We start from the raw sequence: 23,747 nt of genomic DNA, 5'->3' as shown, positions 1-23,747 counted from the left end.
AGTCAATACGGGTTGTATGTCTCCGCCCTGCTACCCCCTGGAGTTCGCTTTCGTCGCCTCCTTCAACACCTTCATTTTTCACTCCCTGCCACCTTTCGAGTGGGCGAGAGCCACACGCCACCTTGGCTCCAGGCTCAGGTTCGCGTCCACCTTGACCTCTGCTCACTCCCGAAGGAGGTTACCCCCGATTCAGTCTACCACTCCCGTTTTGTCGAACTTCGTTCGAAGTTCATTAATACGACCTTCATTTATACAGATGGCTCTAAGACCAATGACGGGGTCGGGTGTTCTTTTATTGTCGGGGCACAAAGTTTCCAATATCGGCTCCATGGCCATTGTTCGGTCTTCACAGCTGAGCTCTTTGCCCTCTACCAGGCTGTCCTTTACATCTGCCGCCACCGACATTCTGCATATGTCATCTGCTCCGATTCCCTGAGCGCTATCCAGAGCCTCGGTGATCCGTACCCGGTTCACCCTTTCGTGCACCGGATCCAACGCTCTCTTCAGCAGCTGGTGGACGTCGGTTCTCCGGTTAGCTTTATGTGGATTCCTGGCCATGTCGGTATCCCTGGGAACGAAGCTGCAGATGCCGCGGCCAAGGCTGCGGTCCTCCAGCCTCGGACAGCTTCTTGTGGTGTCCCTTCGTCAGATTGTAGCAGGGTAATTTGTCGGCGCATTGTCTCGCTGTGGCATGCCGATTGGGCTGCACTTTCAGACAACAAGCTTCGGGCCTTGAAAACTCTACCCGTGGCTTGGACGTCCTCCTCACGCCCTTCTCGGCGGGAGGAGGTAGTTTTGGCCCGGTTGCGAATTGGCCACTGCCGGTTCAGCCATCGCCATCTGCTGACGGCTGCGCCGGCGCCGTTCTGCCCATGTGGGCAATTGCTGACGGTCCGCCACATTTTAACGTCGTGTCCGAATTTTAACACCCTACGTCTCGATATTGGCCTGCCACGTACTGTAGAAGCCATTTTAGCGGATGACCCACGAGCAGCTGCTCGCGTTCTTCATTTTATCAATTTGACAACCCTCTCAAAGGACATTTGATTATGCTGTTTTCTTTTTTAATCCTATGCCTGTCAGTATGTCTTTCATCGTGTTCTCCGTTTTGTTGCTGTTTTAAACTTGTGACTCGCGGTGCATTCCTAAAGTAGTCTGGGTGCTAATGACCGTTGACGTTGTGCGCCCTAAAACCACAAAAAAAAAAAAAAAAAAAAAAAAAAACCTCTCAAGTAACAGAGGCCAGTACTTTGATCTCAGCAGCAACTATTTTTTTCAGAGACAAGAGTATCATCAATAGTGCCACAGAGAATGGTGCCATATTTATATATGAAATGATCTGATGAGCAGCATTCTGTGCCTGTTTGCTAATGGCATTGTGTGTGGGGAAGGATCATCACTAAGTGACTACGAGGATACAAAATGACTTGGACAAACTTTTTATGTGGTGTGATGAATGGCAGATGCAGAAATATTCAAGTAACTGCAGATGAGTAGGAAAAACAATCCCATAATGTTGTATACAACATCAGAACTCTACAGATTGACAGTCTGGTCAATAAAAGGTTTAGGTATAACATTGCAGGGGCCGGTCGGAATGGCCGAGCGGTTCTAGGTGCTACAGTCTGGAGCCGTGCGACTGCTACAGTTGCAGGTTCGAATACTGCCTTGGGCATGGATGTGTGTGATGTCCTTGGGTTAGTTAGGTTTAAGTAGTTCTAAGTTCTAGGGGACTGATGACCTCAGAAGTTAAGTCCCATAGTGCTCAGAGCCATTTCAACCATAACATTGTGAAGTGATATAAAGTGGAACAAGCACATAAGGATGGTAGTAGGATGGGGAATAATCAACTTTTTTTGTATTTTGAAAACTGTGGTTCATTTGTAAGGGACACTATGTATAGAACACCATAGAAGTGCCTAGTAGTAGTAATTGTTGTTGCTGTGGTAATAGATGCCATCCACGATGCACCGCTTGGTGGCTTGCACAGTTTTAATGCAAACGTACATGCACAGCAGCCAGAAAGAAGATAATCAAGCTGCAGATTCCATGTGAAATGCATTCTCAAGCTTTATAAGTTTGGTAAGCCCGTTTGTAAGGCTAATAAGTTGTTAACTGGCGTATGTGACAGAGCCAAGGATCAGTCATCTGCTTGTGTCATGAAGAGAATACATGACAGAAAGGTAAACATAAATACAAACTAGAGGTAAAGCCGTCATCAGCCTGGAGGTTTTAAACACTGGAGTTCTCTACTACACACAGTCCTACTGACTACCATGTGCTGTTACCCTCTTTCCACGTCTGAACTGATTTACCCAACTAGTTACAAAGTACCTGCTGTTCAATGATCAAGGACCTTTGGATTTGCAGTGTCACAATTACCCATTGATCCACCAAGTACTAGAAAAAGGCAGAAGCATTTTGCAGTGAAGTCCAGAGCTATAATCCTTATAATTCCATATGGAATGCACTCCAAAAGTAGATGATGAACACACTAGAGGTCACATGACCATAAAGTGTAGTTAGCAGATTCAGTTACACAAAAAACGGTGCTGAACTGACACCTTTCTGCCATCCGAATTGTTCATTTATGGAACAGTGGTTTGCACATGTATAGAAACAGGCAAAGGTCATTCCAGCTTGTAAGAAAAGTCACAGGAAATATGTGCAAAACTACAGACATACCTAGTTGGTGCAAAAATCTTCTTGAATAATTTTGTGATCCTGTATGACGGCTCTTGAAAAAAAAATCAATTCATCTGCAAAAATGGAAATGGATCCCATAATTACTGATCATGTGAAACTGTTTAGTCTGCTTCTCCACAGTGCTGCCACAATGTAGTCAGCCTGTAAAATGAGACCATAGTTCTGAAGCAGTATCTGTGGGACAGCTAGCAAAGTTGATGTGCCTTTCAATGACTTACTACTTCTGCTATGCAGTTAGTCATTACTTTATGCCTTAAATTACGTGAAAACAGTAAGATACATTAGAACTGAATGGTACAAATGGATAGTTGTGATGTACCTGCCATTACCACATTGTAAACTATACAAGTACCTTCTCTTGTGATGGTGTCCAACAGTCATAGCTAATCCACAAAACATATGGAATGAAAATGAATGTTTGCATAACTGCCTACTTATTTGTGGCAAAAAGTATTTTAAGTATAGTTATATATGTTGGCAATATAAGAATATTATTGAGTCTGAGAATCCCACTTTCACTACTGTTTGGGTGTTACCACCAATAGCATGCGCTTTCATTTATTGCACAAATTTCACCCATATTCATTCTTGCCCTTCGTCTCCCCTCCACTCTTCTGATGCTACCATCCCACAGGTGTGTCATCTGTCTCTTCAGTGTACATTCCATGGCTTGCTAAATATTTCAAGGGTTTCTGCTCAATGTTTCAGCCAGCTTTGGTCCAAACGTATTTTGAACATAACAGCTTTCTTGGAGGGCATTACATTTAGGAACTACAAATATATCAAGAATTTACTGTTAACATGTTGATGGTAGTATGGTCTTTACTTCGTATGCAGTCTGACTAGCGTGCATTCATCAGAGGACCTCAAACAACTGCCTAGCCCAAAACACGCTTGCTTTGTGTAGTGCACCACTGACCCATCAAGTATTACTACAATTCTCCACCTCATAATGCATTTCCAGCAGTCTGCAGTTTGGGCAGTCAGAGAATCGATGAAGCCTTTGGTTGAGACCCTCCACTCACGCCAAACCAAAGGATGTGAATCAATTCTGGGAATGCTGATACAAACTGTGTGCGCTGCATGCACTCATGTGTGACACAAGGGCTCTTCGCCATTTGTGCTACCTCTCAATATAAACTGAAGGTGGCCTCAGAACCCAAACGATGGGTATCATTGGCACCAACATCAGCCACAACTTGTAGACAGCCACACCCTGTGTGTTTCGTAGCCACAGGCAGGAAATTTTCCACATCTCAGATGAGGCTCCATGGAAGACATATTCAGTACGCATAGGATTCATTTCCAGTCCTGGATGCCATTTCCCTAAGGAGCTCCATAATGCGTTTGACGTTGGAGGTCCTGATTAACTAGAAAACTTCTCTCCACTTGGACCTGTCTGGACCCTGATGAATGAACACCTGGCAGTCCACTCACAGGGTCAATGGGTGAGGCAGCCTCCACATCACTCTCTGCCTCAAACAGCGCTGTTACTACCCATCCCTCACCATTTGGTGAGGACAACTCAGCCACATTGGGTACACCACAAGGTGTCTTGACAACAGAGCCAGTGGGCAAAATAGGTGGCACCTTAGGCATCCTATGTGATGAGCCAGATTCTCGGCCCCCACTACTACAATAGGCAGCAGCCTGAATGCTGCTGAATATGGCAAAACGCATCTTCAGCTGTTGGTGAACTGAGGCCAGCTCCTCCATCTGCACACAGTGTGCACACATTATATCCATTCCAGTACTACTATTCAAGAATTAACAGTAAAACACACAGAGAAAGCTATATATGTAGCTTGCTATTGTTCTGATGTTTCACCAGTGGAGGCTAATGCATTAGTGCACTGTGTAGCTTTTCATTCAAAAGAATTAAGATCTGTGGAACAGACCATGAATACACTTTAAAGTTACTAAAATATGGGATTGCACCTCCTTACTACAAAAGCATGGAAGGAATGTAATCATAAAACGAGAGCGAGAGAGAGGGAGGAGAGAGAGAGAGAGCTACATATGAAGGGCTTATTTCAATAGTGGTACAAGTCCATTACCTCCACTTTTCTGCTATAATGCTTCTGAAATAAATGATCCAAACAAAGAGAAAGAAAGGTTCGTGTCTAGCAAGAAGCCATATGCTTGAATATATTTGTGGTATCTCAACTGCAGATTTTGCAGCACTTTAGGACTCTGTATCTCAAGATGAACAAAAATGGACTTGTACCACTATTGAAATAAGCTCTTCATATGTAACTTGATTCTGAAACAACCCTGATTAAATCAGGGTATTGTTAGCAGTCAAATAATGTACGGGCTTCACCTTTGTTTTAAGTAACGGTAACCTAATGCATACATGCTAATTGATTTTGAGTGCTATGGGTGTTATTTCAGGCAGAATTTGGCTGCTCAATAATGCTACATTCAAGGAGCAGGGATTGTTGACTAAAGAAGGTCATGAAAGTTAGCCCGAGGTAAAGTTACATATTTTTGGTTAAACATAAATGGAAGGAATCACTATCACTGCAAAATAAATTTTTATTCATATCTAATCTCAACTTGTCAAATATGCTTGTGTTGTCTGTTCTTTTTGATCCTGCAGCCACAATGACTCAGGGACAAAGGAGGTAGACACATTAGTTGTCTGTGGGAATTAATTTACATCAATGGGGATGGTTGAAAATTTGTGCTGGACCAGGAATTGAACCCAAGTCTCATGTGGACTGGGCAGTTGCAATGACGACTATGCCATCTGGACACAGTGGTCATCACATCTGCATGGTCTACTCTAGCATGCTTCCTGTCATACCCAAATTCTGAACTTACTCACCACTGATGCAGTGCTCATGCTCATGATCCTCCTTACACATGGTGTCTCACTGGTTCCTGTAAGAGGTAGTGTGGTGTGCATCAACACTGAAAGGATCATTGGCTGACATCACCTTCATTATATATGTGGTGTCCATTCTTTCGGATATGTCGATGTATCATCACATCCTGTTCGAACAATCTGAACATGTTTTCCTTACTGCAATCATTTGTCCAGCATTGTGGACATGAATGTGTAATATCAGCATTCCCTGTTTGTGATCATTTCTTGGTAAAAACAATTGTCACAATATGGTATAATTTTGCTTGCTGGGATCAACCCACAACAATGGGGACAAACATTCAGCCAGTGTGATATTCCTCCTCTCACTGTGCCATTTTGGTTAACACTCACTCATTGTGCAGCTTCATCAATGCATCTGAAAGGGGCAACAGTGCATACTGGGAGCATTAAGTGATTGAATACCGATACCTTGTATTTTCTACTGGTTTGAATAAAATATGCTTGCCTTTCAGTAGGTAATTATGCATCCCCTACTGTGCTATGCTGGTGTCACATACTGCAGTTTGAGCCCCTGAGACAAGCAGTTGCTGGCCATTCAAAACAAACACAAGACAACTCTGTAATAGACTGCACGAATCTATGGATTGTTGTTGTTGTGGTCTTCAGTCCTGGGACTGGTTTGATGCAGCTCTCCATGCTACTCTATCCTGTGCAAGCTTCTCCATCTCCCAGTACCTACTGCAACCTACATCCTTCTGAATCTGCTTAGTGTATTGATCTCTTGGTCTCCCTCTACGATTTTTACCCTCTATGCTGCCCTCCAATGCTAAATTTGTGATCCCTTGATGCCTCAAAACATGTCCTACCAACCGATCCCTTCTTCTAGTGAAGTTGTGCCACAACCTTCTCTTCTCCCCAATCCTATTCAATACCTCCTCATTAGTTACGTGATCTACCCACCTTATCTTCAGCATTCTATGCATCTATGCATTACAGTTTTGTAAATATGAGATTACATCTCTGAAACTTACTCATTGTTGCTACATAGGGACCCTACCATTTTCCAGAGAGTATGTAGCGGAGGTCACAAAACTAATGATCTGAGTATTAAACTCTGCTCAAATTTAGGTGATAGTAGTTCATCCACAGCTTGACTCTACAAAGATGTTCTCTTGCCTCACTTACAAATGTTCATTGCCTCTTCAGCCAACAGCCAAAAAGTGAGCCTAGGATGTCCTCTGAGCCCAACCAACAGATTTTGTTGTTGCACACGAGCCTCAGTTCACAGCTGGCCAATAGAACTTACACCATATCTCATATGAGATAGTGGCAGATACAGAAAAACCTCAAGGAGGGCTCACTAAAGATACCTTGAGCTACCTTTACTTTTACTGTAATAAAAGCTAATCAAGTCATATGGAAAGTGTAAGAAAGTTTTATTTAAACTGGTTATACACATATACATGATATAAAAAAGTTATAGTTGTGGTTCTGTACTTTAAATGATGAATTCTATGCACCCACTCTTCCTGACAAATTGGTTAATTACATTGTCAGCATGACAAGCAATGTCAGGGTGAGTGTCCAACAGAGCTAAGCCATTAAGTCGATCCTCCTTCACTGTTGGCCTCAGCCATGTCTTTGTACACCGCAGTGTTGAAAAACTTCTTTCTACTGCAGCAATAGATGCAGGTAGACAAATATTTTGTACAGCGTGTGCAAAGTAGGATAGTCAGATACAGGATAGAGAAACAATGCTTGCATAACAAAAACACAATCATTAAGAGCATTTATGCTCGTTGCTTGTATTGAAGAGCCTGTCCCATTAGTCTCTTTTTAATCACAAAGTGTGAGTCTTCAAAATACAGTAGTTCGGTTAAACACTGATTTAGTTTGTGCGCAAGATCATTAGCATCATGTTCCAGTAATTGTGATGGAAAAAGGACGTTGAATTTAAAATGATAAATATCTTCTTCAGCAAAACGCTCTCTCATGCCAGTCGTAACATGGTCCAGTGTTGGAATAAAAAGTTACTTTCTAATATGTCATAGCACCATCATTATGATCGCATTATGATGAACGACGAATCTAATTTTGCTTTTGCCATTGCCCAACGCCCAAGATATGGTCATGTAAGATTTTGCTGACTGGGTATGTTATATGCATGTCACTTAGTGTAAATAGATTAGAAACTCCCCTTTTCTCCCCCTTCTCAACCCCCACCCGCTCCCCCGCCCACCCTGTCTCCCTGCCCCCCGCCCTGCCTCCCTGCCCCCGCCCTGCCTCCCTGCCCCCCGCCCTGTCTCCCTGCCCCCCGCCCTGTCTCCCTGCCCCCCGCCCTGTCTCCCTGCCCCCCGCCCTGTCTCCCTGCCCCCCGCCCTGTCTCCCTGCCCCCCGCCCTGTCTCCCTGCCCCCCGCCCTGTCTCCCTGCCCCCCGCCCTGTCTCCCTGCCCCCCGCCCTGTCTCCCTGCCCCCCGCCCTGTCTCCCTGCCCCCCGCCCTGTCTCCCTGCCCCCCGCCCTGTCTCCCTGCCCCCCGCCCTGTCTCCCTGCCCCCCGCCCTGTCTCCCTGCCCCCCGCCCTGTCGCCCTGCCCCCCGCCCTGTCTCCCTGCCCCCCGCCCTGTCTCCCTGCCCCCCGCCCTGTCTCCCTGCCACCCCGCCCTGTCTCCCTGCCCCCCCGCCCTGTCTCCCTGCCCCCCCGCCCTGTCTCCCTGCCCCCCCGCCCTGTCTCCCTGCCCCGCCGCCCTGTCTCCCTGCCCCCCCGCCCTGTCTCCCTGCCCCCCGCCCTTTCTCCCTGCCCCCCGCCCTTTCTCCCTGCCCCCCGCCCTGTCTCCCTGCCCCCCCGCCCTGTCTCCCTGCCCCCCGCCCTTTCTCCCTGCCCCCCGCCCTGTCTCCCTGCCCCCCCGCCCTGGCTCCCTGCCCCCCCGCCCTGTCACCCTGCCCCCCGCCCTGTCACCCTGCCCCCCGCCCTGTCTCCCTGCCCCCCCGCCCTGTCTCCCTGCCCCCCCGCCCTGTCTCCCTGCCCCCCCGCCCTGTCTCCCTGCCCCCCCGCCCTGTCTCCCTGCCACCCCCGCCCTGTCTCCCTGCCACCCCCGCCCTGTCTCCCTGCCCCCCGCCCTGTCTCCCTGCCCCCCGCCCTGTCTCCCTGCCCCCCGCCCTGTCTCCCTGCCCCCCCGCCCTGTCTCCCTGCCCCCCCGCCCTGTCTCCCTGCCCCCCCCGCCCTGTCTCCCTGCCCCCCCGCCCTGTCTCCCTGCCCCCCCGCCCTGTCTCCCTGCCCCCCCGCCCTGTCTCCCTGCCCCCCCCCGCCCTGTCTCCCTGCCAACCCCCGCCCTGTCTCCCTGCCAACCCCCGCCCTGTCTCCCTGCCAACCCCCGCCCTGTCTCCCTGCCAACCCCCGCCCTGTCTCCCTGCCAACCCCCGCCCTGTCTCCCTGCCAACCCCCGCCCTGTCTCCCTGCCCCCCCCGCCCTGTCTCCCTGCCCCCCCTGTCTCCCTGCCCCCCCGCCCTGTCTCCCTGCCGCCCCGCCCTGTCTCCCTGCCCCCCGCCCTGTCTCCCTGCCCCCCCGCCCTGTCTCCCTGCCCCCCCCGCCCTGTCTCCCTGCCCCCCCGCCCTGCTTGCTTTGTGTTGTGCACAACTGACTCAAGTATTTCTACAATTCTCCACCTCATAATGCATTTCCAGCAGTCTGCAGTTTGGGCAGTCAGAGAATCGATGAAGCCTTTGGTTGAGACCCACCACTCATGCCAAACCAAAGGATGTGAATCAATTCTGGGAATGCTGATACAAACTGTGTGCGCTGCATGCACTCATGTGTGACACAAGGGCTCTTCGCCATTTGTGCTACCTCTCAATATAAACTGAAGGTGGCCTCAGAACCCAAACGATGGGTATCACTGGCACCAACATCAGCCACAACTTGTAGACAGCCACACGCTGTGTGTTTCGTGGCAGGACATTTTCCACGTCTCAGATGAGGCTCCATGGCAGACATATTCAGTACACATAGGATTCATTTCCAGTCCTGGATGCCATTTCCCTAAGGAGCTCCATAATGCGTTTGACGTTGGAGGTCCTGATTAACTAGAAAACTTCTCTCCACTTGGGCCTGTCTGGACCCTGATGAATGAACACCTGGCAGTCCACTCACAGGGTCAATGGGTGAGGCAGCCTCCACATCACTCTCTGCCTCAAACAGTGCTAACTGTTATGACCCATCCCTCACCATTTGGTGAGGACAACTCAGCCACATTGGGTACACCACAAGGTGTCTTGACAACAGAGCCAGTGGGCAAAATAGGTGGCACCTTAGGCATCCTATGTGATGAGCCAGATTCTCGGCCCCCACTACTACAATAGGCAGCAGCCTGAATGCTGCTAAATATGGCAAAACGCATCTTCAGCTGTTGGTGAACTGAGGCCAGCTCCTACATCTGCACACAGTGTGCACACATTATATCCATTCCAGTACTACTATTCAAGAATTAACAGTAAAACACACAGAGAAAGCTATATATGTAGCTTGCTATTGTTCTGATGTTTCACCAGTGGAGGCTAATGCATTATTGCACAGTGTAGCTTTTCATTCAAAAGAATTAAGATCTGTGCAGCAGACCATGAATACACTTTAAAGTTACTAAAATATGGGATTGCACCTCTTTACTACAAAAGCATGGAAGGAATGTAATCATAAAACGAGAATGAGATCGAGTGTGTGTGTGTGTGTGTGTGTGTGTGTGTGTGTTTGTGTGTGTGAGAGAGAGAGAGAGAGAGAGAGAGAGACATATGAAGGGCTTATTTCAGTAGTGGTACAAGTCCATTACCTCCAGTTTTCTGCTATAATGCTTCTGAAATAAATGATCCAAACAAAGAGAAAGAAAGGTTCGTGTCTAGCAAGAAGCCATATGCTTGAATATATTTGTGGTATGTCAGCTGCAGATTTTTCAGCATTCATTTAACTTTAGGACTCTGTATCTCAAGATGAACAAAAATGGACGTATACCACTATTGAAATAAGCCCTTCATGTGTAACTTGATTCTGAAACAACCCTGATTAAATCAGGGTATTGTTAGCAGTCAAATAATGTACGGGATTCACCTTTGTTTCAAGTAACGGTAACCTAATGCATACAGGCTAATTGATTTTGAGTGCTATGGGGGTTATTTCAGGCAGAATTTGGCTGCTCAATAATGCTACATTCAAGGAGCAGGGATTGTTGACTAGAGAAGGTCATGAAAGTTAGCCCGAGGTAAAGTTACATATTTTTGGTTAAACACAAATGGAAGGAATCACTATCACTGCAAAATAAATTTTTATTCATATCTAATCTCAACTTGTCAAATATGCTTGTGTTGTCTGTTCTTTTTGATCCTGCAGCCACAATGACTCAGGGACAAAGGAAGTAGAGACATTAGTTATCTGTGGGCATTAATTTACATCAATGGGGATGATTGAAAATTTGTGCTGGACCAGGAATTGAACCCAAGTCTCATGTGGACTGGGCAGTTGCAGTGACGAGTATGCCATCTGGACACAGTGGTCATCACATCTGCATGGTCTACTCTAGCATGCTTCCTGTCAAACCCAAATTCTGAACTTACTCACCACTGATGCAGTGCACATGCTCATGATCCTCCTTACACATGGTGTCTCACTGGTTCCTCTAAGAGGTAGTGTGGTGTGCATCTACACTGAAAGAATCATTGGATGACATCACCTTAATTATATATGTGGTGTCCATTCTTTCGGATATGTCGATGTATCGTCACATCCTGTTCCAACAATCTGAACATGTTTTCCTTACTGCAATCATTTGTCCAGTGTTGTGGACATGAATGTGTAATATCAGCATTCCCTGTTTGTGATCATTTCTTGGTAAAAACAATTGTCACAATATGGTATAATTTTGCTTGCTGGGATCAACCCACAACAATGGGGACAAACATTCAGCCAGTGTGATATTCCTCCTCTCACTGTGCCATTATGGTCAACACTCACTCATTGTGCAGCTTCATCAATGCATCTGAAAGGGGCAACAGTGCATACTGGGAGCATTAAGTGATTGAATACCGATACCTTGTATTTTCTACTGGTTTGAATAAAATATGCTTGCCTTTCAGTAGGTAATTATGCATCCCCTACTGTGCTATGCTGGTGTCACATACTGCAGTTTGAGCCCCTGAGACAAGCAGTTGCTGGCCATTCAAAACAAACAAAATGCAACTCTGTAATAGACTGCACGAATCCATGCATTACAGTTTTGTAAATGTGAGATTACATCTCTGAAACTTACTCATTGTTGCTACATAGGGACTCTACCATTTTCCAGAGAATATGTAGTGGAGGTCACAAAACTAATGAAAGGTCTGATCTGAGTCTTAAACTCTGCTCAAAATTAGGTGATAGTAGTTCATCCACAGCTTGACTCTACAAATTAAAAGATGTTCTCTTGCCTCACTTACAAATGTTCATTGCCTCTTCAGCCAACAGCCAAAAAGTGAGCCTAGGATGTCCTCTGAGCCCAACCAACAGATTTTATTGTTGCTCACGAGCCTCAGTTCACAGCTGGCCAATAGAACTTACACCATATCTCATATGAGACAGTGGCAGATACAGAAAAACCTCAAGGAGGGCTCACTAAAGATATCTTGAGCTACCTTTACTTTTACTGTAATAAAAGCTAATGAAGTCATATGGAAAGTGTAAGAAAGTTTTATTTAAACTGATTATACACATATACATGATATAAAAAAGTTATAGTTGTGGTTCTGTACTTTAAATGATGAATTCTATGCACCTACTCTTGCTGACAAATTGGTTAATTACATTGTCAGCACGACAAGCAATGTCAGGGTGAGTGTCCAACAGAGCTAAGCCATTAAGTCGATCCTCCTTCACTGTTGACCTCAGCCATGTCTTTGTACACTGCAGTGTTGAAAAACTTCTTTCTACTGCAGCAATAGATGCAGGTAGACAAATATTTTGTACAGCGTGCGCAAAGTAGGATGGTCAGATATAGGATAGAGAGATAATGCTTGCATAACAAAAACACAATCATTAAGAGCATTTATGCTCGTTGCTTGTATTGAAGAGCCTGTCCCATTAGTCTCTTTTTAATCACAAAGTGTGAGTCTTCTTCAAAATAAAGTAGTTCGGTTAAGCACTGATTTAGTTTGTGCGCAAGATCATTAGCATCATGTTCCAGTAATTGTGATGTGATGGGAAAAGGATGTTGAATTTAAAATGATAAATATTTTCTTCAACAAAATGCTCTCTCATGCCAGTCTTAACATGGTCCAGTGTTGGAATAAAAAGTTACTTTCTAATATGTCATAGCATCATCATTATGATCGCATTATGATGAACGTTGAATCTAATTTTGCTTTTGCCATTGCCCAACGCCCAAGATATGGTCTTGTAAGATTTTGCTGACTGGATATGTTATGCGCATGTCACTTAGTGTAAATAGATTGATAAGAAACTCCCCTTTTCTTCCCCTTCTCTACCCCCACCCTCTCTCTCCCCACCCGGTCTCCCTGCCCCCCCACCCGGTCTCCCTGCCCCCCCACCCGGTCTTCCTGCCCCCATGCCCTGTCTCCCTGCCCCGCCCCCACGCACCACCACCACCCTGTCTCGCCCCCCTCTCTCCTCCTGTATGACAGTGCCATGTAGGAACAAGAGACAGAAGCCCTGATACGTCACTTTCTTGATTTTTCAGTTTCTTGAAGACCCATTAAAGGCTGGCGACCCTAGTGTTTGCGTAAAGCAAGACCCCGAACTGAAACACCATGCTGCTGGATCTGAGCATAATGTAAGTTTTCACACAAGCACTGTATTGTGCAGGAAGTGTAGTAAGAAAGTCTAGTTAGATGTGTTATTTGTAGGGTATTACCAATAGTATTTTAACAGCACTTGTAACAAGCATATCTTTATGAACCATTACTCTTGCATTAATTTTTTATTGTGATTCTATGTAATGAATGCCTTAAGTACATATTTGGTGTAAACGGAGCAAGGAAGACTTCCTCTTGGAACTAATTGTTAATCTTGTTACATCTCTGTGTCACAGTGATGTAACATATGTGGAACTATGACATGTGATGGATGTATATTCTAGAGTTCCCAGTCACTATTCACTGTAGTATTTACATCATTACTGAAATCCTGCTGTGGAGTTCCTTATGATTTTCCTCCAGTACACATGACATAAATTTGCATTGTTCCCTAAAGAGCAGGCACTGAAAATACATGGTGATATGGCAAGAAGCTGTGTAAATAACATTAAATTTGGGTAATTTTGATGATAATGTGTGGAATGCCACATTCATTTGATTAATGACCAAAAATTCCTCTTGTTTATGGGTTTACTGTTGGAAGATTATTTGCATCTTTATATTATCTGAGTTTAATTTTGAAATGTTGCCACACACGTATATGAGATTTGTATATGGGAGTACAACCATCCAGTAGAGTAGGCCATAGTGCCTCTGAAATCGGAGTGGATTATGTGACAGGAATAGAAAGTGAAAGTATGCCAAATAAGTACTACACAATGGCTGATAGCAAAATCAGGGGCAATAGAACTGATTTGGATGCATTCTGACACTCTCTCTTCCCATTTGATAAGAATCTCTGCAAAGTTGGATGATACTAATGAGAAAAGAATATTGAGAGCTGTCATATACACACAGAAGATAGCAAGCAGTTATAATTCACAGATTGTGTTCTTCTTTCAGTCGGTTGAAGATCCATTGGGAATATCTTTGTCCACTGATTTTATCAAGGAGGATCCTGAATTAAATATAACTGAGAATACTGTAAGTATTTACATCTCTGATGTATTCCATGTATTCAAGTAGTAAGTCTTTTGTTAAGTGTGTAGAGTAAAAGATGCATTGCAGTGGAATTGTCACAGATTGTCAGTTCCCTGGAATTTGTTGCTGTTCGTAATTGTAGAGTATTCTTGTACTCCTGCACTTGACTTTCATATCACCTCTTACATTCTGACTGTTTTAAATAGAAGTGGAAGGGGATTAGTGTCTGGTATAATCCTGTTCTCAGTAGCCCTTGTTGTTATCAACTACATTGCATAATGGTTGTCTGTGATGGTCGCGAAATTCACATTTAGATGAAGTGTAAGTTCTAATAGTGTAGGTGATTTGAGAAATATTCCTACTTTCAACAACTTCTGATAAATAGAATTCAAAAGAACACTGACTGTTCTTATCTTTTGTGTGAATCATAGTTATTCTTGAGTTTGCCCTAAAATTTTTTTGGGATTTGAAAAACAGAGATGAAATTTGTGGGTTCTAGATCAGCCCCGATATGTTGGCCACAATCTGTACATATTGTGGCAGCTTCTGTGGTACCTGTTGTATTACTTATAAAATTTTCATTAATAGAAAAACTCTTATAGCTTTTAGCGAATGATTGTACATAGCTGAAGCCATGTATGGCCTCACCATTCGAGTCCTGGCAGATCTGAAGAAGAAAGATTATTTTTTTAAATATGCTTTATGACCTTGCTAAGGGAAGGAGAAGCTCACATTGATAAACATGTCACAAGAATGAAATTAGACAAATATTGGGGAACATTCAACACACATTTGCGAAGGTTAGGTACTGGCTCACTCTTGATCTGATTGTTCATAAACAAACTTTCTGAAGTTATAAAGGATTTTTCAGGCACTGAAATGTTAGCTTCATCAGACACTGGAATGTGTGGTGATTATACAAGCATACAGGTCTAGGATCCAAACTATCACGCTAGGACCAGCTCAGAGACTATATAAAGGAGTGTAGCTGATTCACAGCTAACAGGTCAAGACTTAAATGTCACAGGGACTCATGTTATGCCATTTTAAACAAATTAAAGGGATGCATTGGCAGGACAGTAAGTGAAACAGTAGTAGTGTTGTTCCACAAGAAGGGTTTTACAGAAATGAGAATGCTGCACATAGTAGTCAGGGATGTGCATATGAGGAGTTTGGCTAAAACCGTGATCTGTAGGGTGTCCTAGGGCATAGCTGTAGTTGTCAAAGTGGCTGGATTGTAGTTGGTGACCACTTACCATGAAAATACAAAAGGCCATACTGGCCTTCATATGCAGCCCAAGAGATCACAGGTCCAACAAGATGTCTCCATGGCACCAGGGCCAGAGGTTCAGGGATAGTGTCCGCTGCATGGAGTGCTGTTCCCATAGCAAGTGTGAAGAACAGTGTGTTGTTGATTGTTTGGTCTGGAATACCATGTCATGTGGTTGGCACTGAAATCACTGATGTTGTTACTTTGAAAATACATAACTTAGATTAAACAGTGGTAGACACCTGAGAGATCTACGAATATGATGTGTGAACATAACAGTGATGCTGAGTAGTACATGCAGCTGTGCAGTAAATATCTTAGCTCTGTCAGCTAGAGTGGACATGCAACCTTTGTGGTCTCGGGAGCATAAAATGCAAGAGCTTAATAATGATGCAGAAAAACAGGGCTGACCATTTTGATACTGGCACATGGCCAGCAAGATTCTGTAGTAATTGTGGAATTGGAAATTTTATTAGGTAATTGCATGAGAAGCTAGAGCAAGTTAGCAAATTAATACTTTGTTGGAGAAGCGGTTCAGTGCTAGGCTGCTACGTCTGTTACTGGTAGGTTCGAACAACACACAAGTGTAACGGAGATCCTTCAGAAACTCAAATGAGAATTCCCAGAGGGAAGGTGATGTTCTTTCTAGAGACACTATTGAGAAAATTTAGAGAACTGCCATTTGAAGCTGACTGGTGAACGATTTTGTTGTTTCCAACTTACACAGCACATAAGGACTATGAAGGTGAAATTTGAGAAGTCAGGGCTGATTGAGAGGCACGTATACAGTCTTTTTCACTCATATTTGTGAGTGGAATGGGAACGGAAATCACCAGCAGGGTTATGGGGTACCCTTTGCGATGTGCCATTAAGTGGATAGCGGAGTATAGATGTATGTGGAAATTCTAGGTAAAATAAGTAGCTGACCAGTGTAGTAGGAGCAACAATATTTTTCATAGTAGTAAATGTACATTTACATACATACAAAATAATCTATTACTAGTTCCCTTAATTAGCCGTGCAAGTAGATTAGCACTAGTCACAAACAGCTGGTTGTCACTACACTTCACAGAGATAAATCCCTGTGGGAGCTTCTGCCTTAAGATATGCAGTGTGGCTCACCCCACATGCCCCCCCTGCGGGTCCGGGGATTAGAATAGGCCCGAGGTATTCCTGCCTGTCGTAAGAGGCGACTAAAAGGAGTCCATCCCCCTCACGGGGGTAGTTAGCGCCTGCGTCCGGAGACGGACGGTTTCACGACCTATAATCGTGGTCTTTTTGGTTTTTCACTTCTCGTTTCTTCCTTCCTTTTGTTGGTTCCTTTCTTTGCTCTTCTCCGCTTCACTGTCTTCCTTACTCTTTCCCTTGACTCCTCCTTGCCTTCTCATTGCCTTTTTCTCCTTGCCTTCTCATTGCCTTCTTCTCCTTGCCTTCTCCTTGCCTCCTCCTCCTTGCTTTCTCATTGCCTTCTTCTCCTTGCCTTCTCTGGTCTCCGCCTCGGCGTTTGAGACAGTCTGTCCTCTTTCTCCCTCTCTCTTCTTTTTCCTCTTCTTCCTTCCTCCCTGTGCGTGTCTGAAGGCCGACCCACGCGTTCGCACGCGTAGCCGGTGACGGGGTAACGCGTAAGTCCCCGCCCTGGGTAGACATGTAAGGCACGCGCGTACCCCCTGGTAAAGGCCAGGCCCGGGGAGGGGTGATTGCCTGAGCTGATACCTTCTGACCATGCCGATTGGTCCCTCCGTCTGTTTCTCGGGAGGTGTGACCTGAGGTGTAAACATTCACCTAAGGCGGGAGTGCCCTCTGAGAGGGTCCCCACAAGGAAGGAGCGCGCCATCGGAGACGCTGGCAATCATGGGGGATTCCTCCGCAATGGATTCTACTCCATCGCTTTCGACTTCGACCCACAAACGGAAACGTGACCAGCCAACAGTGACAAAAATACTACCGCCTGCCCCACAGTTCCTCGTAGTTTCTCGATCTGAGGACGGAAAGGATTTTTCCTCTGTCAAACCTTTCGTTATCCAGAAGGGCATAGATGCCATAGCCGGATCTGTCAAATCTTGTACCAGGTTGCGTAATGGTACCTTATTACTAGAAACTGAGAGTGCCGTTCAGGCACAAAAACTGCTTCGGGCCACACTCTTGTACACGTTCCCTGTCCGGGTGGAGGCCCACCGAACTTTGAATTCGTCTCGTGGTGTAGTCTATAGTAGCTCTCTCGACGGATTGACTGAGGAGGAGCTTCAATCTTTCCTCGCTGAGCAGGGCGTGACGGCTGTCCATCGGGTCATGAAAAAGGTCAACAATGACCTTGTACCGACCCGGACACTTTTCTTAACCTTCGATAGTGTTAAGCTGCCATCGCGCATCAAGGCGGGCTACGAGGTTATTTCTGTTCGCCCCTATGTCCCGACACCTACGCGCTGCTACCAGTGTCAGCGTTTCAATCACACTCGACAGTCTTGTTCCAATGCGGCTACATGTGTCACTTGTGGCAGGGATGCCCATGAGGGTGACTGTCCACCTCCGTCTCCTCGTTGTGTGAACTGTCAGGGTGACCATGCCGCATCCTCCCGCGACTGTCCTGTCTATAAGGAAGAACGCTGTATCCAGGAAATTCGAGTCAAAGAGAAAGTGTCCACCTCGGCTGCTCGCAAGCTATTGGCTAGTAGGAAGCCCACGCTGCTCCCAGCGGGGAAATACAGCACTGTCCTCGCCTCTCCTCGGACTACCCGGGAGGTAGCAACCCAGACATGCGATCTGACCTTCAGCACCACGGTCGTCCGTTCGGCCAGTGCTAAGATCGCGCGGTCGACGTCTCCTCTTCGTCCCATCACCCCACAGACACCAGCCCCTTCATCAGCTTCTGCTAAGACGAAGACCCAGAAGTCAGATGCACGGGCCTTCAAGAAGGAACCGTCCCGTGCAGACTTCCTACGTACCTCGACCTCCCAGCCTTCGACCGGTACTTCCACCAAACGACCATCCAAGAAGGCTAATAGGAAGCACAGTTCTCCTTCTCCGCCACGGCGCATTTCTTCTCCTGCGCCACCCAGCGGTTGCCGCCCCAGGCCGTCATCCCTTTCGCCTGGCCGCACCGCTGGTAGCCGAACATCTGGCCGTTCACCGGCGGAGGAAGCTCCCCCTCCCGGCCATCTTCCCAAGATGTCCGATGAACCTATAGAACCAATGGACGATGACTGTCCGCCTACTGATAGCGGCGGCAGTGCTCGCTCGAAGCCAGGCCCTCAGCGGCCTTCGAGGTGACCCCTTCTCTCATCTTCCTTTTCTTCCGATGGCACTTATTAACTGGAATATTCGCAGCGTTCGCTCCAACCGAGAGGACTTGAAGTTGCTGCTCCGCTCGCATCGTCCGCTCGTCGTAGCCCTCCAGGAAACGAAGCTACGCCCATGCGATCAAATTGCCTTGGCACACTACACCTCTGTGCGTTTTGACCTACCCCCTGTGGTAGGTATCCCAGCTCATGGAGGGGTTATGTTGCTGGTCCGGGATGATATTTACTACGATCCCATCACGTTGCACACCGGCCTGCAGGCAGTTGCCATCCGCATTACTCTCCCCACTTTTACGTTTTCCTTTTGTACCGTTTACGCTCCATCGTCATCTGCCGTTACCAGGGCAGACATGACGCAACTTGTTGCTCAGCTACCTGCACCATTTTTGTTAACTGGAGACTTCAATGCCCACCATCCTCTTTGGGGCTCTCCAGCATCCTGCCCGAGGGGCTCCTTGTTAGCAGACCTTTTCAACCAGCTCAATCTTGTCTGCCTCAATACTGGCGCCCCTACTTTTCTTTCGGACACATCTCATACCTATTCCCATTTAGACCTCTCTATATGTACTCCCCAACTTGCACGCCGGTTTGAGTGGTATGCCCTTGCTGATACATATTCGAGCGACCACTTCCCGTGTGTTATCCATCTCCTGCAGCATACTGCCTCTCCGTGCTCCTCTCGTTGGACCATCTCCAAGGCAGACTGGGGGCTCTTCTCTTCCAGGGCGACCTTTCAGGATCAAACCTTCACAAGCTGCGATCGTCAGGTCGCACACCTCACGGAAGTCATTCTCGCTGCTGCTGAATATTCCATCCCTCACCCTACCTCTTCTCCACGTCGCGTACCGGTCCCCTGGTGGACCGTAGCATGTAGGGACGCTATACGTGCTCGTCGACGTGCTTTACGCACCTTTCAACGCCACCCTACAGTGGCGAATTGTATTAATTATAAACGATTACGTGCTCAGTGTCGTCGTATTATTAAAGAAAGCAAGACAGCCAGCTGGGCTGCTTTCACCAGCACCTTCAACAGTTCTACTCCTTCTTCTGTTGTCTGGGGTAGCCTGCGCCGGCTATCTGGCACTAAGGTTCACTCCCCAATTTCTGGCTTGAAGGTCGCGAATGAAGTCCTTGTGGCCCCTGAGGCTGTCTCCAATGCCTTCGGCCGCTTTTTCGCAGAGGTTTCGAGCTCCGCTCATTACCACCCTGCCTTCCTCCCCCGCAAACAGGCCGAGGAGGCTAGGCCACGTGACTTCCGCTCCTCGAATTGTGAAAGTTATAATGCCCCATTCACCATGCGGGAACTCGAAACCGCACTTGGCCGATCACGGTCCTCCGCTCCAGGGCCTGATTCTATTCATATTCAGATGCTGAAGAACCTTTCTCCTGCGGGTAAAGGTTTTCTTCTTCGTACATACAATCGCATCTGGATTGAGGGACATGTTCCCGCATGCTGGCGCGAGTCTATTGTTGTCCCGATTCCTAAGCCGGGGAAGGACAAACACTTGCCTTCCAGTTATCGACCTATCTCGCTTACCAGCTGTGTCTGTAAAGTGATGGAGCGAATGGTTAACTCTCGATTGGTTTGGCTGCTCGAGTCTCGCCGCCTACTTACCAATGTACAATGTGGATTTCGAAGGCGCCGCTCTGCTGTCGACCATCTGGTTACCTTGTCGACCTTCATCATGAATAACTTCTTGCGGAAGCGCCCGACCGCGGCTGTGTTCTTTGATTTGGAGAAGGCTTACGACACCTGTTGGAGGGCGGGCATTCTCCGCACCATGCATACGTGGGGCTTTCGCGGTCGCCTCCCTCTTTTTATTCGTTCCTTTTTAATGGATCGACAGTTTCGGGTACGTGTGGGTTCTGTCCTGTCCGACACCTTTCGCCAGGAGAATGGGGTGCCACAGGGCTCAGTTTTGAGCGTCGCTCTCTTCGCCATCGCGATCAATCCAATAATGGATTGCCTCCCAGCTGATGTATCAGGCTCCCTTTTCGTGGACGATTTCACCATCTATTGCAGCGCGCAGTGTCCACGTGTCTTGGAGCGCTGTCTTCAGCGTTCTCTTGACCGTCTTTACTCCTGGAGTGTCGCCAATGGCTTCCGTTTTTCTGCCGAGAAGACGGTCTGTATTAACTTCTGGCGCTACAAAGAGTTTCTCCCACCGTCCTTACGACTCGGTCCCGTTGCTCTCCCACTCGTGGAGACAATCAAATTTTTAGGCCTTACCTTTGACAGGAAACTTAGCTGGTCTCCACATGTGTCATATTTGGCCGCCCGTTGTACCCGTTCTTTAAATGTCCTCCGTGTTCTCAGTGGTATGTCGTGGGGAGCGGATCGAACCATCCTACTTCGACTATATCGGTCGATCGTCCGCTCCAAGCTGGATTATGGGAGCTTCGTATACTCCTCTGCACGGCCATCCATCTTACGCCGCCTCAACTCCATACAACATCGGGGTTTACGACTTGCGATCGGAGCATTTTATACCAGTCCCGTATAGCGTCTTCATGCTGACGCTGGCGAATTGCCACTCACCTACCGGCGCGATATACTGCTTTGTCGGTATGCCTGTCGGCTACTGTCAATGCCCGACCATCCTTCTTATCGTTCCTTTTTTGACGACTCTCTTGACCTTCAATACGGGTTGTATGTCTCTGCCTTGCTACCCCCTGGAGTTCGCTTTCGTCGCCTCCTTCAACACCTTCATTTTTCACTCCCTGCAACCTTTCGAGTGGGCGAGAGCCGCACGCCACCTTGGCTCCAGGCTCAGGTCCGCGTTCACCTCGACCTCAGCTCGCTCCCAAAAGAGGTCACCCCCGGTTCGGTCTACCACTCCCGTTTTTTGGAACTTCGTTCGAAGTTCAACAACATGACTTTTATTTATACAGATGGCTCTAAGACCAATGACGGGGTCGGGTGTTCCTTTATTGTCGGGGCACAAAGTTTCCAATACCGGCTCCATGGCCATTGTTCGGTCTTCACAGCTGAGCTCTTTGCCCTCTACCAGGCTGTTCTGTACATTTGCCGCCACCGACATTCTGCTTATGTCATCTGCTCAGATTCCCTGAGCGCCATCCAGAGCCTCAGTGCTCCGTACCCGGTTCACCCTTTCGTACACCGGATCCAACGCTCTCTTCAGCAGCTGGTGGACGTCGGTACGCCGGTTAGCTTTATGTGGGTTCCTGGCCATGTCGGTATCCCTGGGAACGAAGCTGCAGATGCCGCGGCCAAGGCTGCGGTCCTCCAGCCTCGGACAGCTTCTTGTTGTGTCCCTTCGTCCGATTTTAGCAGGGTCATTTGTCGGCGCGTTGTGTCGCTGTGGCATGCCGATTGGGCTGCACTTACCGACAACAAGCTTCGGGCCTTAAAACCTCTTCCCGTGGCTTGGACGTCCTCCTCACGCCCTTCTCGGCGGGAGGAGGTCGTTTTAGCAAGGTTAAGAATTGGACACTGCCGGTTCAGCCATCGCCATCTGCTGACGGCTGCGCCGGCGCCGTTCTGCCCATGTGGGCACTTGCTGACAGTTCGTCACATTTTAATGTCCTGTCCCGATCTTAAAACACTGCGCCTCGATCTTAACCTGCCTACTACTTTAGATGCCATTTTAGCGGATGACCCACGAGCAGCTGCTCGTGTTCTTTGTTTTATCAATTTGACAAACCTCGCTAAGGACATTTGAGGATGTTTTTTAATCCTATGCCTGTCAGTCTGTCTTTTATTGTGTTTTCCCTTTTAGTTGTTGTTGTCAACTTGTGCCTCGCGGTGTATTCTTAGAGTAGTCGGGGCGCTAATGACCATTGAAGTTGTGCGCCCGAAAACCACAAAAAAAAAAAAAAAAAAAAAAAACCCACATGCATCCACGTCTTCATTTATGGAATGCAATGTGTAAATTAAAGAATGAATAAATGAATAACATTCACACCATATCTCTAGCCAGGGCAGAGATTACAGTGTTGAAAGCAAATTTAATTTTCTGAAAAACATTGTGAAACATTCAATAATAGGTGCAACCCATCAAGACAAATTAAGATCATCCTATTTCACTGAAAGAAGTTATACCTGTATAAGCAATTCCTCAAGGATGTTTAAAATCATCAGATTTCACAAGACTATAACTTTATTTATTACAAAGGTACAGAATTGGGGTCAGATTTTTATTTCTATACATGCCTGCAAAGCCTTTATTTCCAAAGGAACCATATGATTTTCATGTTGCTCACATTTTGTGTGTGTGTGCACATAAAGCATTAAGGTACTTTTCACAGCTATGTTTAGGACCAGATTCGTCATTTACTGATCACAAATATCAAAATCCTTTTCTACACATTTAAGCATCCAGACAATAGACTTGATCCATGCATTTTCAAGCATGTCAGTTTAGGAAACTCAATGCTGTTCCCATGTAGCATCATAGTTCATCCAGTGTTATTGGTACACATAGGTGGAGCCTCTCACAAACACCCACCAATAAAAAAGATACCATAATGTGAGATGAAGCAAATTTCATGGTCAGGTCTGCAGACCCTTTAGCTGGTCAATGCTGGTTCCAATGCTGTGGTATACCATCCCTATGAAAAATTATATTTCTGATAATTTCCCATCTCTTCGGTTTTTTGACCATCTATGTGTTTTCTAATATTATCAACTTTCTTCAATTTGTTACAGAATTTGCTCCTCTTCAGATTCAGTTCAGTGATAATATCATCAAACTGTTCATCACATTACTTATGTTTAGTAATAATTCCTTATCACTACCAACAAACTTCCTGCCCCATATTGCACAGCACTTTACCCTTATTATTGTTGCAGCTACTAGTTGAAGTCATTC

General features: G+C 46.6%; 1 protein-coding gene across 7 annotated transcripts in view; it reads left to right on the top strand.

Annotated features, from left to right (window-relative positions):
- The window catches only part of LOC126213285 (zinc finger protein 665-like), a 115,413-nt gene that overhangs the window by 24,204 nt on the left and 67,462 nt on the right, over positions 1 to 23,747 (top strand). For all 7 annotated transcript variants that reach the window (XM_049940952.1, XM_049940946.1, XM_049940948.1 and 4 more), the window contains 2 exons: positions 13,254 to 13,346; positions 14,272 to 14,352. In XM_049940952.1, the coding sequence (XP_049796909.1) occupies positions 13,254 to 13,346; positions 14,272 to 14,352 (174 nt within the window). The remainder of the gene's footprint in view (positions 1 to 13,253; positions 13,347 to 14,271; positions 14,353 to 23,747) is intronic.

Source organism: Schistocerca nitens, chromosome 11, assembly GCF_023898315.1.
Source record: "Schistocerca nitens isolate TAMUIC-IGC-003100 chromosome 11, iqSchNite1.1, whole genome shotgun sequence".
Taxonomy (NCBI): domain Eukaryota; kingdom Metazoa; phylum Arthropoda; class Insecta; order Orthoptera; family Acrididae; genus Schistocerca; species Schistocerca nitens.
The sequence above is the reverse complement of the archived record's forward strand: the minus strand, read 5'-3'. Positions and strand labels throughout refer to the sequence as shown.